This window comes from Oratosquilla oratoria, chromosome 4, assembly GCF_046742065.1.
Source record: "Oratosquilla oratoria isolate Oo_2021 chromosome 4, ASM4674206v1, whole genome shotgun sequence".
Classification (NCBI taxonomy): Eukaryota; Metazoa; Arthropoda; class Malacostraca; order Stomatopoda; family Squillidae; genus Oratosquilla; species Oratosquilla oratoria.
Window position 1 is genome coordinate 86886373 of NC_134780.1, and position 13793 is coordinate 86900165.

At 39.3% G+C, this 13793-nt stretch overlaps 1 protein-coding gene across 3 annotated transcripts in view; it reads left to right on the forward strand.

The window, feature by feature from the left end:
• LOC143025022 (poly(A)-specific ribonuclease PARN-like) overlaps positions 1-13793 on the forward strand; it is a 32768-nt gene that overhangs the window by 6916 nt on the left and 12059 nt on the right. Inside the window, exons 6-15 of one of the 3 annotated variants that reach the window (XR_012966330.1) lie at positions 66-347; positions 770-972; positions 2881-3068; positions 6457-6520; positions 8729-8784; positions 9219-9305; positions 11400-11524; positions 12309-12427; positions 13197-13277; positions 13369-13448. Coding sequence is in view for 1 of the 3 variants with exons in the window: in XM_076184628.1 (XP_076040743.1) it covers positions 66-347; positions 770-972; positions 2881-3068; positions 6457-6520; positions 8729-8784; positions 9219-9305; positions 11400-11524; positions 12309-12427; positions 13369-13448 (1204 nt within the window). In the remaining 2 variants the exon portion in view is untranslated. Of the gene's footprint in view, positions 1-65; positions 348-769; positions 973-2880; positions 3069-6456; positions 6521-8728; positions 8785-9218; positions 9306-11399; positions 11525-12308; positions 12428-13196; positions 13278-13348; positions 13449-13793 lie in introns of those variants that run through there. The other 2 variants (XR_012966331.1, XM_076184628.1) reach the window with 2 other exon arrangements.

Below are 13793 nucleotides of genomic sequence, written 5' to 3' on the forward strand. Positions count from 1 at the left end.
ACACATGTATCTCATGTATAAATGTTACATTTTATATTATTTGCTTCTCATTTTCAATGTGGCAGGTAGCGGAAGAAGGGGCCAAGAAGTTTTTAAAAGACACTGAAAACACAGTCGCAGCATTTTTGGAAGACTCAGATGAGGAAGTCCTCATCATTAATTCATCAAAGCTCAGTGGGTTTTATAGAAAGCTCATCTTCAACAACATCGGTGCAAAGTATCCAAACCTTCTAATCAGAACCAGTTTAGAGGACTTTGAACGCAATGTTGAGATACGCAAGTTCGGCTCCAAAGAAGAAAAGGAAAAATTTGTCAAGGATGAGAAAATAAAAGCATTGGATAAAGAGGTAAGCTTGTTACTCCTTTAAAGTGTTGTTTATAGACAGTCATAACCCGCAGTTTGTTCAGTTGATCATTGATCTTTGAACCAGGCACAGTGTGAAATTTGTATCAGAATATTCACTTTCTCCATTCACTACTTTTACATAAGCTCTAGTACATACATACATATACCCAAGGCTTTTTCCCCCTTACACGGGGGGTAGCCAAAAAGAAAAATGCATAGAAACCACTCCCACCCATTCCATTTCCTATATATTCCACTCCCCTCCACCCTCCTCCCTCCCTCTTATCTTGGCACCTCCTGGATGATGGGTCATCCCTGCATCCTGTCCACTGCCCTGGATCACCCCAATCCTATACATCCATAATACATCCCAGACCTGTATGCAGAAAGACTTCCTGTGACTATTAAAAATTGAAACCGCAGGTTGGATTCACTCACGTCGTCCGCTACATGTTGGAACGGAATGTACCAGTAGTGGGCCACAACCTGATCCTGGACTTGATGCATCTTATCACCAAAACAATCCAACCCCTGCCATCAAATCTTGAAGACTTGAAACAGCTCATCCGTCTCCAGTTGCCTCCCATTTATGATACAAAGCTCCTTGCCAAGGACCCTCCCTTTGGGTGAGTTCAAGAGTCTGTGTTTACTAGAGGAAACTCAAATTAGTAAGGAAGAGAAGGTGGTTGAATGTGGAGGAGGGGAAGGATTGATGGTAGCACTGGGAGCCACCAAGAAAATGACAATGATGGGAGAGGAAAATGGAGAAGAAGAAAGAAAAAAGTTAGTTGTAAGTAGTTTTGAAAATGGTGAGAGTAGGTAAAACAACTGGGTTTGATGGTTGTCATATGGAATGTCTGAAAAAGGGAGATGCAGTAATAGCGGACTGGCTAGTGAGGTTTTTTAGTGTGTATCTAAAGGAGGGTAGAGTGCCGGAGGAATAGAGGAGTACCTGTATAGTTCTAGTTTACAAGGGAAAGGGGGACAAATGTGAGAGTAGTAGTTTCAGAGGGATGAGTCTGTTGAGTGTAGTTCAGAAGGTTCATGGGAGGGTTTTATTTGAGAGTATTAGGAGAAGAACAGAGGGAGTAATTGGTGAGGAACAGTGTGGGTTTTGGAAAGGTAGGGGTTGCACCCATGGATTAGATTTTTGTGGTAGAACAGAAAGCCTTAGCAAAAGGTAAGGATATTTTTTTGGGCCTTTATGGATTTGGAAAAGGGTTATGACAGGGTAGACAGGAAGGCACTGTGGGAGGTATTACAGATATATGGGGTTGGGGGAAAGCTGTTAACGCTTAGAATAGAATGATGCTTACGTAGGCATCATGAGGAGAGAGTGGGTATGTGAGAATGCTGTCATTGGTGTACTGTTTATATTTATTTTGTAGTTATAGCCAGGTGACCCCCATTTTCTGTGAATAGGTTTGATCATGTTTTCTGTGGCCATAAACATTCTGGGTGAAAGAGAATGAGTATAACACTTGTAACTTTGTATGTTATAATGCATGTATTGTGATGCATCATCATACATCATGCAGCCTCATGTGCATGTAAATATTTGACTCGTACTGAAGAGGTTAAGGGCAGTCAAGAATTGTTACAAGAGTAGTAGAACATGTGTCAAAATTGCAAATGGTGAGAGTGAGGAAAAAGAGGTGCCAAGATAGGAGGGAGGGAGAAGGGTGGAGGGGAGTGGAATATATGGGAAATGAAATGGGTGGGAGTGATTTCTATGCCTTTTTCTTTTTGGCTACCCCCCGTGTAAGGGGGGAAAAGCCTTTGGTATATGTATGTATGTATGTATGAGAGTGAGTAGGTTTGAGATAAAGGTGGGGCTATGTCAGGGATTTGTCAGGTCACCATGGCTATTCAGTGTGTACGTGGATGGGATAGTGCAAGAGGTAAATGCGAGGGTAATGGGCAGGGGACTGGAGGTGGTTAAAGAAAATGGAGAAAAATGGGAGGTGAGCTACTTGTTTGCTGACAACACTGCACTTGTGGCAGAGTCAGAGGGAGAATTAAGGCACTGTAAGTGATAGAATTTAGGAAGATATGCATGAGGAAAAAGTTGAAGGTAAACGTGGGTAAAAATAAGATGATGAGATCTGTAGAGGGAGAGGATGGTAGCAAATTGGAAGTTAAGTTTTAAAGAAGAGAGGCTAGAGGAAGCGGACAGCTTTAGGTATTTGGAGTTGAATGTGGCAGGAAAGGGAGGAGTGGAGGTAAACTGTAGATTGAGAGAAGCAAATAAATGCTTTCAGGGGGTTAAAAAGTGTCATAAGGAATAGGCATTTGGGAATGGATGCAAAGAGGAGATCATATAAAGGGGTGACTGTTAATAACACTGTATAGGGCAGGAACATGGAGTTAAACCCATTGACAAATATAATTTTTTTTCCCTCTTATCTTTAGATGATTTTGTTAAGCTTACAGAAAAAACACCACCTTCCCTTATTTAGAATTAACTTGTCCATGAACCAGTTCATCAGCTGACTGCTTACTATACTACCTTTACTAATAGAACCTATACTCAGCTTACAGATCTTGAACACATCCCTTGAGAATCTTTACAAGGAGTGCCAGCGCCGGTACAGTCCACCAACATTGGTTGTGGAGGAGGGCCATAGAAGTTTTGATTGTAGTAATGACAACCAGTGCCACAATGCAGGATTTGATGCCTTCATGACAGGAGTTTGCTTTTTGACGATGGTCAAGGTTTTAGGTATTAATGTACTATTCTCTTGCTTTTATCATTTTACTAATTTTTGTAGGTTGTGTGACACTGGGCATGTGTATTCATGTAATTTGCATATACACAGAGTGTGTAGATCTGTAATTTATATACTTGTGCAAATACAATTTTTTAGCTGTTGATATACATGAAAGGGTGTGTGATTGTTGTTATTTAAGAGTCTTAAAGGATTAAGTCAAATTCTTAACATTCTCTTTTCCTTTATTCAGACTGAAACTAATTTGAAGTCAAAATTTGTGGGGGTAAATGGTAAAGATATTTGCTTTCATGGATTTGAAAGGGTATATGATAGGATTGACAGAGGTGTTGTAGGTTGTGTTGAGGATGTATGAGATTTGGGGGATGTAACCAGATAGGTTGTAATCATAAGGGTTAATTCAAACCCTGGCAAAGCTCTTTGTGATTGTATTTACATGAGGATTGAGGTGTGGGGTGTTCATACAGTGAAGGCATCCTCTACAGGGTCTTGTAGTTCTGCTTGATGTCTCAGGAGTTAGGGTTTTATAGACATATACCAAAGCCTTTTTCCCCCTTACAAGGGAGGTAGCCAAAAAACAAAGGCATAAAATCCTCTCCTCAAAGGTTGGGGTTTTATATACAATTTATACACAGGGTTTACTATTAGTCTTTAGATCTTCTATTCACTCAATATTCCTAGACTTAGTATGTACAAGGAATCTAGTCAATATTATTAAGTGTATCTTGAAGTGGATTATGGTCATTTGAATATTGTAACCTTTATTAAAGGTGTACTTGCTTTAGGATGTGTTTTCAAGGTCAGGGATCCAGTGGCCAATCCTCTGTCATGTGGTGTTCACCTGATCATGACATAGTGTTCTGCTGAGTGGTTGCAGTATTGTTCTTGTTCTCCAACTGGCTGAGCAGTCCCACCTCCCTGAAGAATGCGAAGGCTGGAATGGGGTTTTCCCATGAATCCCTTAAAGTATATATTGAGTTGGATGATGGAGAACATAAACACAGGGGAAGGCTCGGAACCCTAAACCCCTGCGTTTATGTTCTCCATCATCCAAATCATTTGTCTATATTGAGTTGTTCGCATGTATGATTGTGTACAATGCAGTCTTCCATAATATGTTGTATAGTATGGGGTGAAGTGTTGCATCCTGGATAGTTATATACGAAATGGTCATCCAACCTCTGCTGGTAGTTTAGGAGGGCTGGGTGGTGACTGGACCAGTCCGGTCAGGTGGACTCTCCTTTTTTGGTGGGGAGAAAGGTCAGAGAGATGGATATCGGGGGGGTCTGGCATGCAGCATCTGGTGTGGGAGTGTTGCTTCATTGTGTGACACCCCCAACCCCAAGAGCTGGGGACCAAACAGCCATAAGAATCCCTTGCCATTGACTCTAACACAGGTGGCACCAATCCCTGGGAGCAACATCGGTTACCACAACCCTTTTTCCAACAATGGGTGCAATATTAATGCATTGTTCATGGTGTATTGTCACATATAAATAGAAGGCGTATTTTAGGCGTACGTTGTGTAGTGTGGTGGTTACACATGCATCCAATCCTCAGAAGATGACTCCTGACACCTTGAAGAGTGTTTAGATGGAAGAAGGCTGGCATCGATGATTGTGCAAAAGGAATATGAAATGATAAGTTCTTTAGGTCTCTAGTGGGAGGCTTTGACTGGTAAATACTGTTCACAATTAGGCTTGAGTGAGGTCTAGCAGAAAGACATATTATCATATTCATGTTTAGGTATGTTAAGTATATTATCATGTATGAAAAAGGAATATATTTGAAATGGGTGGGAGTAATTTCTATGCCTTTTTCTCTTTGGCAACCCCCCCGTGTAAGGGGGAAAAAGCCTGTGGTGTATGTATGTATGAAAAAGTTTCTGTCTTTTGAGTTTTTTCATTTATTTCCTTGCTGTGTTAAAGATGTTTCACTGTTTCAGCTTAATTTGAATTTATATTATCTTTAACAATTTTCTTTGATTATCTCCAAATACCTGGTCTATTACCCTTGCATTTACCTCATGCACCTATTGATCCATGCATACATTGAACAGCCATGGCAACATGACATGTCCCTGGTGAAGTCCCGCCTTTACCTCAAATCACTTGCTCACTCCATGTCTAATTGTAACGCAGGCCCTACTACTCTTGTAAAAACACTTGACTGCTGTTAATGGACAAATGAATGTAGTAGCTACAGAGGAATCGATCTTTGAAGTGTAGTTGGAAAGGCATATGGGAAAGTGTTAATTAGGAGGGGAACAGGGGGTGTAATTGGATAGGAACATTGTGGCTTTTTAAAAAAGAAAGTGGATGCATAGATAAAATTTTCATTGTCAGGTAAACATACAAGAAGTTTTTTGGCTAAAGTTAAGGATATCTTTTGGGCTTTTATGAATTTGGTATATAGATACCTAGGGTATTTTTTTTTTTTTTTTTTTTTTTTTTCTCTTTTTTATATATATATATATATATATATACATTGCATTAATGCATCTCTCATCTCAGCAAACTCCTCACCACCATCTAGAGGTGCAGCCCTGAGGGGCTGGCACTTGGTCTCTGGATTGGGCCTAAGGTGACTTGAGCTTAATTTCATCCACCTTCTCACATATGGAGAGCTGATAAACAGTTACAGCTGCACTTCTCCTTCTACTCTCATCCATCGACTTTGAAGCATTTCCATACTAATACCACAGATAAAACATTCCAAAGTTTCTTCCCGGAAAGATCTATTGAAGGCCTTGAGGAACAATGTCAGCTACTTTGGAGCTATAGGTTTCCAGTTTGTGAAACTTTAGGCAACAATTATTATGGGTCATTACACTGCCTCTGACCCAGGGCAGTGGATAGGGTGCAGGGATGACCTGTCATCCAAGAGGTGCCAAGATAAGAGGGAGGGTGGAGGGGAGTGGAGTGTATTTAGGGATGGAATGGGTGGGAATGATTTTATGCCTTTTTTCTTTTTGGCTACCTCCCTTGTAAGGGGGAAAAAGCCTTAGTATATGTATGTATGTATGATGTTAGATTTGACTTGGCTACCTCCCGTAAAAGGGGGAAAAAGACCTTGGTATGTAGACATTAGGTTTGTGTAATTTCTTTCTTGTGTGAATACAGACATTGTGTATATTCATATGCATGTATACCTTCTTTGTATTCTAATAGAAATTATGATTTTAATAGCTTTAAAATAGACATAATAATATTCAAACAATGGGAATATAGTTTGGGGTGAAATAATGTTTTATTTGAGCTTATATATGTCTTCATTAATAACCAAATTTTCACTTTGCTTTTTCCTTTATTTTTGTTAAACTTTTCAATAACAAGACTTGCTCTATATTTTCTTGTAACCATAATTAATTTTGTTCTTCAGATGGGCCCAATTGGTCAAAAAAGTCAGTAGTGAAGTCAAAAAAGCTTGCTCCCTATACCAGCAAGTACGTTTACCTCTGTTTTCCCCTTATTATTTGTTCTTGATAACCTCCAAGATGGCTGTTTTATTGGATTAGAACTTGCAGGTTATTCAAGAGGTAGTTAACAGTGTTGGCCAATATTTGTAATGATCGTGTTTAGTAATGGGGTAATTTAGAATTTCTTGCCGCTAGAAACTCAATGGAAATATTTCAACATGATGATAAATTTGAAGGTTTTACTTTGTCCGTGCGGTGGTGGTATAATTGGAATCATGCTGGTCTTGTATCATCTTAGTCATGAGTTGAATCCCACACTTCACTGATTCCAAGCAGTGATAGTTACTTGCCCCAGCAGAGTGCATAGGGCAAAGGTGATGGCTTTGGCCACAGATAAGTGCCTCCTGGTGAATGCTTTTCTGTTTCTTCACATTGACCACTGCTAAGATATTTTGTTTATTTTAATGTCGTGATCTTAGATTGAAGGCATCAGTTAAAGCAGAGCAGAAGAACTTATCAGAATAAGAAAAAGAACAGATTTGAATAATTACATCATAAATAAGTTGTAAGACAACTTGTCATCTTAAATCAATCAATTACATCATAAAACATTCATTAAGTCCGTTGCCTTGGTTCCCTCACAAGTGACCAGCAGCCCCCAGGAAACCAGCTGTGACCACCAGTTCAACCCAAAAATTATTTTGATGGTATTTTGTTGCAAATAAACAAGAAAAGCAAAATTGGGAGGACTAGATATGCTTCTTTCTTAGATTCTACAATTAGGTAAATACATATGCGAAAAGTACCAGGTCAAGGCTTAAACTCGCCCCTTGTCCATCTAACCCTCGTTCAAATTTATTTGTTGCAATCTCGTTAGATAGATAAAGGGTCATCCCAGTCCTCTGGGTCGTAGGCATTACAGCAAGACAGGATTTCCAGCGTAGTGCCTAACAACCAAAGCTGGTTTACCCATATCGCTTCATTACATGGCAATCCTTCCATCTTCCACTCAAGGCAAACATGAATGTGAAACTGGGACGGGAGATTGGGTTTTTGTAAGTACATATTGACCTGATAGTAAGAAGAGTGGTGAACGGGAGTGGGTGCCTGCTTCGGTTACTTCCCATATAAGGGGGGGAAAGGCCTTTGGTATGTTGATAGAATAGATAGACGACTTGTTTATCAAACTCGGAATTATTAGGATAAAATCATTTTGCGAATGGCCAACACTGATTACTTCTCTTTGTCAAGGAGGTTTTCTGAAATTTGAATAAGATTTCATGACATGAGCCAGAACAGACAAAAATAAAAATGCCAAGCTTGTGAAATTCAGAGAAGTAGTATTAACTATTTCAGTTTTGAGTCTGCCCTACAACATGACAATTAATCTGGCATGAAAAGAAAAAGTATGACAGTGGTCTGAAAGGGGATCAGACAGGTCCCAGAATTTGACATTACACACATACACACATGCACGCACACACACTACACATGCACGCACACACACTCACACCCACACTCACACTCACTCACTATGAAAGGGATGGAAGTTCTCGACAGGGAAGATTTATTAAAGTGGGATAAAAGAGAAACAAGAGAACATGAAAAGAAACTCAAAAATTATAGTTATAGAAGAGATCTGAAAAAGAATAGTTTCCCACACAGTGGTAGATGCCTGGAACAAATTGGATGAGGCAACAGTGTGTGCACAAACTATACAAGAATTTAAGACCAAACTAGATGCTGAAAGATACAAAGACGGGTCACTATGAGTATAGCTCTCTTCCCGTATAATACAACTAGGTAAATACACACACACACACACACACATATATATATATATATGATGATGTGGTTTAACGTCACAAACTCCCCCCTATCGGAAGGCTAGGATAGTGCCCCTCACAGAGGGCTTAATATATATATATATATAACTAAATTGGTCCTATACTTGAGGCTATAAGATATTTTGATTTAATACAATCCTTTCTGTTGAGTAGCATACTTAATAGACTTCTGCATCATGCTAGATTTTTCTGTTCTGCTGATGGGTAGACTAGACTAAGAAAGAAAAACTATCATGCATCTTTTGTTATCTTCTCAAATAATATAACCGTTGATTAACCACAAGATATTTTTCCATGTTGATGATTATGTTGAATTTTGTTATAGAGATGTTTGAGATTGTGGATACCTTTGTATTCCTGTTTTCTCAATTCTTCATTGATGTTCCAGATTGAATATGATGAAGAGTCATGACTTGCCTTACCTAAACCTTGTTGGCCATGATGGTAAGTAAAGGGGTCAAGATATAGGGGAAATATGGTAAGTGTTTGAAAAAAGCTTGAATTAGCTCTATAGAATTTCATTCAAGTGCAGGCTGTTGAGGAAGGATGGGAGAAGGTAGGGGTTTAGCCATGCTACTGTGAAAAGAGAAAGGGGTTTTGGCGAGTTTGTCTCATCTATTGTAAGTTAAGGCTGAACTAGCTGTACATATGACCAGGAGCCAGTGTAATATACGGTACAGGTACCTGTGGTGCATAATTGCATAATTTCACTGGATTAGGTTAGGTTGGGTCAAGCAAATCTAACTCCCGCAGGATTTGAGTCAACTGCTAACTGCTGTCCTAATCTCGGTTTTACGAATATACAATTTCTTTTGTTTGATATATAGTGTGCATCAGGAATTCTACCTATTTTTTGATTTTCCTTTTTTCTGTTTTAGTACAACCTAAGAGAGACCACATATTTCATGTCGAGATCCCGCCAGACTGGGAAGCAGTTCGGGTAAAGCAGCTCTTTCACATGGTGGGTAAGTAATTTTTCTTATTTATTTTCTGTGTTTAATTATTTATTTATTTGCTGTGTTTATTTAATGTTTTTGTGCCTTGTCCTTTTTGGCTACCCCCCTGGTAAGGGGGAAGAGAGCCTTGGTATATGTATGTATTTACTGTGTGTTAAGCAAATCACAGCCATGGTTTTTTGAAGCATGGAATTCAATGTAGTATGCCCTTGCTACAAACTTACACACTTGCTTGCTGCCATGCACGGTTTGAACTGCCTCCACCCCTGACCTCTGCCCCAATCAGCCACTGAACATTCCTAATAATAATACATACATACATAAACCAAAGGCTTTTTCTCCCTTATAAGGGAGGTAGCCAAAAAAATGCATAAAAACCACTCCCACCCATTCCGTCCATATCACACTTCACTCCCCTCCACCCTCTTCCCTCCCTCTTATCCTGGCACCTCCTGTATTATGGGTCATCCCTGCATCTCGCCCACTGGCCAGGGTCAGAAGCAGCCCAAATTCTGTCACTAATTCCCCTAATCCCCCTGTGCCCCGCCACAAGCAGTGTCATCAGCAAACAACAACTGGCTCACCTCCCACTTTTCTCCATTTTCTTTAACCATCTCCAGTCCCCTTCCCATTGTGTATATATATATCCACAGCAAGGCGCTTCATAAATTCAGCGACCCCCCCTCTCCGTCCCCTCATGCAGAAAAGGAGAAGACGGGGAGATGCAGGGATGACCTGTCATCCAGGAGGTGCCAAGATAAGAGGGAAGGAGGAGAGTGAAATATATAGGAAATGGAATGGGTGGGATTGGTTTCTATACCGTTTTCTTTTTGGCTACCCCCAGTTAAGGGGGAAAAGCCTTTGGTAAATGTATGTATGTGTGTGTGTATATATATATATATATATATATATATATATATATATATATATATATATATATACATATATATACATATATATACATATATATACATATATATACATATATATATATATATATATATATATATATATATATATATATATAGGGTGCAGGGATGACCCGTCATCTAGGAGGTGCTAAGATGGGAGGGAGGGTGGAGGGGTGTGGAGTGTTTTCGGGGATGAAATGGGTGGGAATGTTTTTGTGCCTTGTCCTTTGTGGCTACCCCCCTGGTAAGAGGGAAAAAGCCTTGGTATATGTATGTATGTATGTATTTATATATATATATATATATATATATATATATATATATATATATATATATATATATATATATATATATATATATATATATATATATATATTTGGTATTGTTTTAGTGGAAGCAGATGGAGTGACTGTGAGAGAAACCAAGAATGAAGTGGATGGATGGGGTAAAGAGGGTATTGGATATAAGAGGAATATTTGTCAAACAAGGGGAAAAAAAGAAAAGGTCCAAAAGATGCGTGAATTAAGTGTGGTATAGATCAGCGAAGAAGTGACATTGCCTGAAGAGTATTTTCATCTTGTTTTCATCTAGATTTTGGGCAAAGGGGCGGGAGTTATTCACCATATAATGAAGTGATGGATGTTGGAGGTAAACTAGCTCTTGATGTCAGGCCCTGCTGTGGAGGTACATTGTCTCAATGCATTGCCTTTGACCTAAGTGGTGTGATAAGATAGGGATGTTCTTCATCCACAGAGATGGGAGGGGGAGTGATTGGATAGTAGATAGGTGTGGGATGAATATGCCATGACTTGGGAATCCTATTTATAAGAAGTGATGAATGGTGACCTAAGTATATGCAGGCAAATGTGTTTATAATGTATTTTGGAAGTATTTTCTTGGTTTATGATGGATACTTGATTTAGCATGGATTTTATTGGTCTTGAAAAATGTGTATGTTACTGCAAGAAAGGGATGACAGGCGGTAATGGGCATGGAAATACCTAGTGTAGGCCTTATGGTATTGTATTTTGGACAATAGTAGTTCCCCCCAGAATTCTGATACACGATTTGATTTTCCTTTGACTTTGACAATTTGCAAGTGGTAGAATGTCTGAAGTACATATAGTCGAGACATTTTTAGATGCAGTATTTGTGTACATCTAATTAGAAATAATTCTCGTCCTTTCTTCAGGTTCGATCAAATTAGCTTGGATCAACAGCAGTTCACTCTACGTGATTCCGTTGGAGGAGATTGATGTGAAGAAAGCAAATGTCCATTTACAGAGCATCATGGCTTCTTGTCCTCCGCTTGTCAGGGTATGAAGATACTCTTCAACATTTGCTTTGTTCTTTTTCAACACACGGAATACCTGATCATCATCTGGCGAAAGGGTACTGTAGGAGAGAGGCCAAACGCAGAGTATGGGATCCAATATATTTAACGTTTTGCCCAGCAGGGCTTCTTCAGGGTTTCATGGACTTGGAGTATAACAGAGTTTATAGAGAGGAGTTGTGGAGTGTTGCAGATATATATGATAAGGAAAGTCTGTGGAGGGTAATCAAAAGTTTTTACACGAGTTGTAGGGCATAAGTGCAGGTAGGGAACTGTATCAGGGTTGTGCGATAATTCAATGATTCTTTAATGTGTATATATAGATGGGGTGGTAAGGGAACACAAAAATGCTAGGCAAGTTGGTGGGCAATGGTGGAAGGACATGAAAGGTTAATTTGTTGCTGCCACCACCTCCCCAAATTAGGAGGGAATATATATATATATATATATATATATATGTAACCTCATGACGGGGGGGTTCATGATGTTAAAATGAATCATGATCATCAGTCAAGTATTTATAAAGTGGGTTATGCTTTGATTTGCTCACTCTTGTCCATAGAATGAAGAGAGGACCATTAGGATATGTATGCATTCTCTGTTTGCAGCTCTCTGTCCATCTTGCATGACCACATGCAGACTTCTGTCATTGGTCCCCCAGATGTAGATTGAAATGGGTACTCACTAATTTGAACACATTCATATATTCTAAATTAATCCCTGATTTTGGTAAAGGAAATAATTTTTAAAAGATTTTATTAATGGCAGGTGCGGATGTATGGTGGGCAGCAGCAGTCAGAGAACAAAAGGAAATCTCAAGTAGATGATTTAAATGTGGCTGTCCCGTCTTCTACACGCTCTGACTTTAAACGTCTTAAGAGTGTTGGGTAAGTACCTTTGAAGTTAATTTTGTTCATTAATTGGTGTCGGTTTTTACCTAATTCATATTGTTTAGGATTCTATGTGAGTAGACAAGCCTGGCAAGTGAACATAGGCAAAGGTAGGATGAGATGTACAAGGAATGAGGTAGGTTGGAGGCAAGTTGAATGAGAGATTGGATCAATCAATTGGTTGCCTTTGGTCTATCATAAAATGGACCCAGAACTCCTACATAACTGGCAGAATGCATTGGCCCAAAAGTTGTTCAGAGAAGAAAGATTGTGTTGTTATCTAGGAATGACTAGGTTGGGGGAGTGTGAAATGAGATTGTCATTGTCTTCTATATGATGGTTGTATCTGGGGTAGTTTGCCCAGTGTGTCAGGCCTATTCTGTGTATTGTCTTAGTGCTGGATATTAATGTGCATGCAGTTGTGCTGGTGTGGATCTTTCTTCTTATGGGAGGGATATTTCTGAGGGGGCTAATGTCTAGAGGGGTTGAATGGAAAAAGTGTTTGGTGATCATAGAGTGCTTGTTTTTGTATGAATGTGTTGTGTGGTGCAGGTGGAAAGTTGTAGATGTAGGAGTAGTAAACTGCTGGAATAGTTTTTGGTTGTACTCAGTGCCAGTTTGATGTAATTACATGAGTGATTAGGGTTGAGATATTGCGTAAAACTGTGTACCTATTATATCCATGTCATGCTCTGCGGAGAGGATTTTGGTTCTGTGTGTATGTGTTCTGTTGGGGTGGTTTCATGCGTCCTGTAATTATTCTCAGGATATGTGAGCAGTAGGCAGGAGGCAGGGATAACCCATTGTCCAGAGGAGCTAAGATGAATCTGAGAGTTGACACCTATATGTATGTACAAAATTAAATTTACTAAAATAAGTAAAATAGATCATATTGAAAATTAAAGTATCGGTGACTAGTGTCTGGTGTTGTCCCACAGGTCAGAGCAAATGTCTCTTATGAGTTTGGAGTCTCCAATGGCAGATGAACCTCCTGTTACTTTTCCAGACAGCAAAAATGGTAAGTCACTAGTATGTTTGAGTAAATTGGCGTAGGAAAACTCAGACTGAGAGTGGGGGTACTTTATCCCCTCATGTTTCGGCTGTATGCCTTCCTCAGAGAGAATAACAAACATACATACATCTCACCTTATATATGAGAGCTCCGAGGATTCAGTCTCGGTGGTTGTCATGGGATTATCACTAGTATGTGTTTTTGAGATGAGCATGTGATGAGAGAATTCATATGTAAGATATACCATTGACAATATAAAAACCTCTCGCACACCAGTTGCTTACTATAATCTGGCATCTACGGTACAAGAGAGATCTGGTGCAAGATGGATTGAGTGATATAACCTAGCAT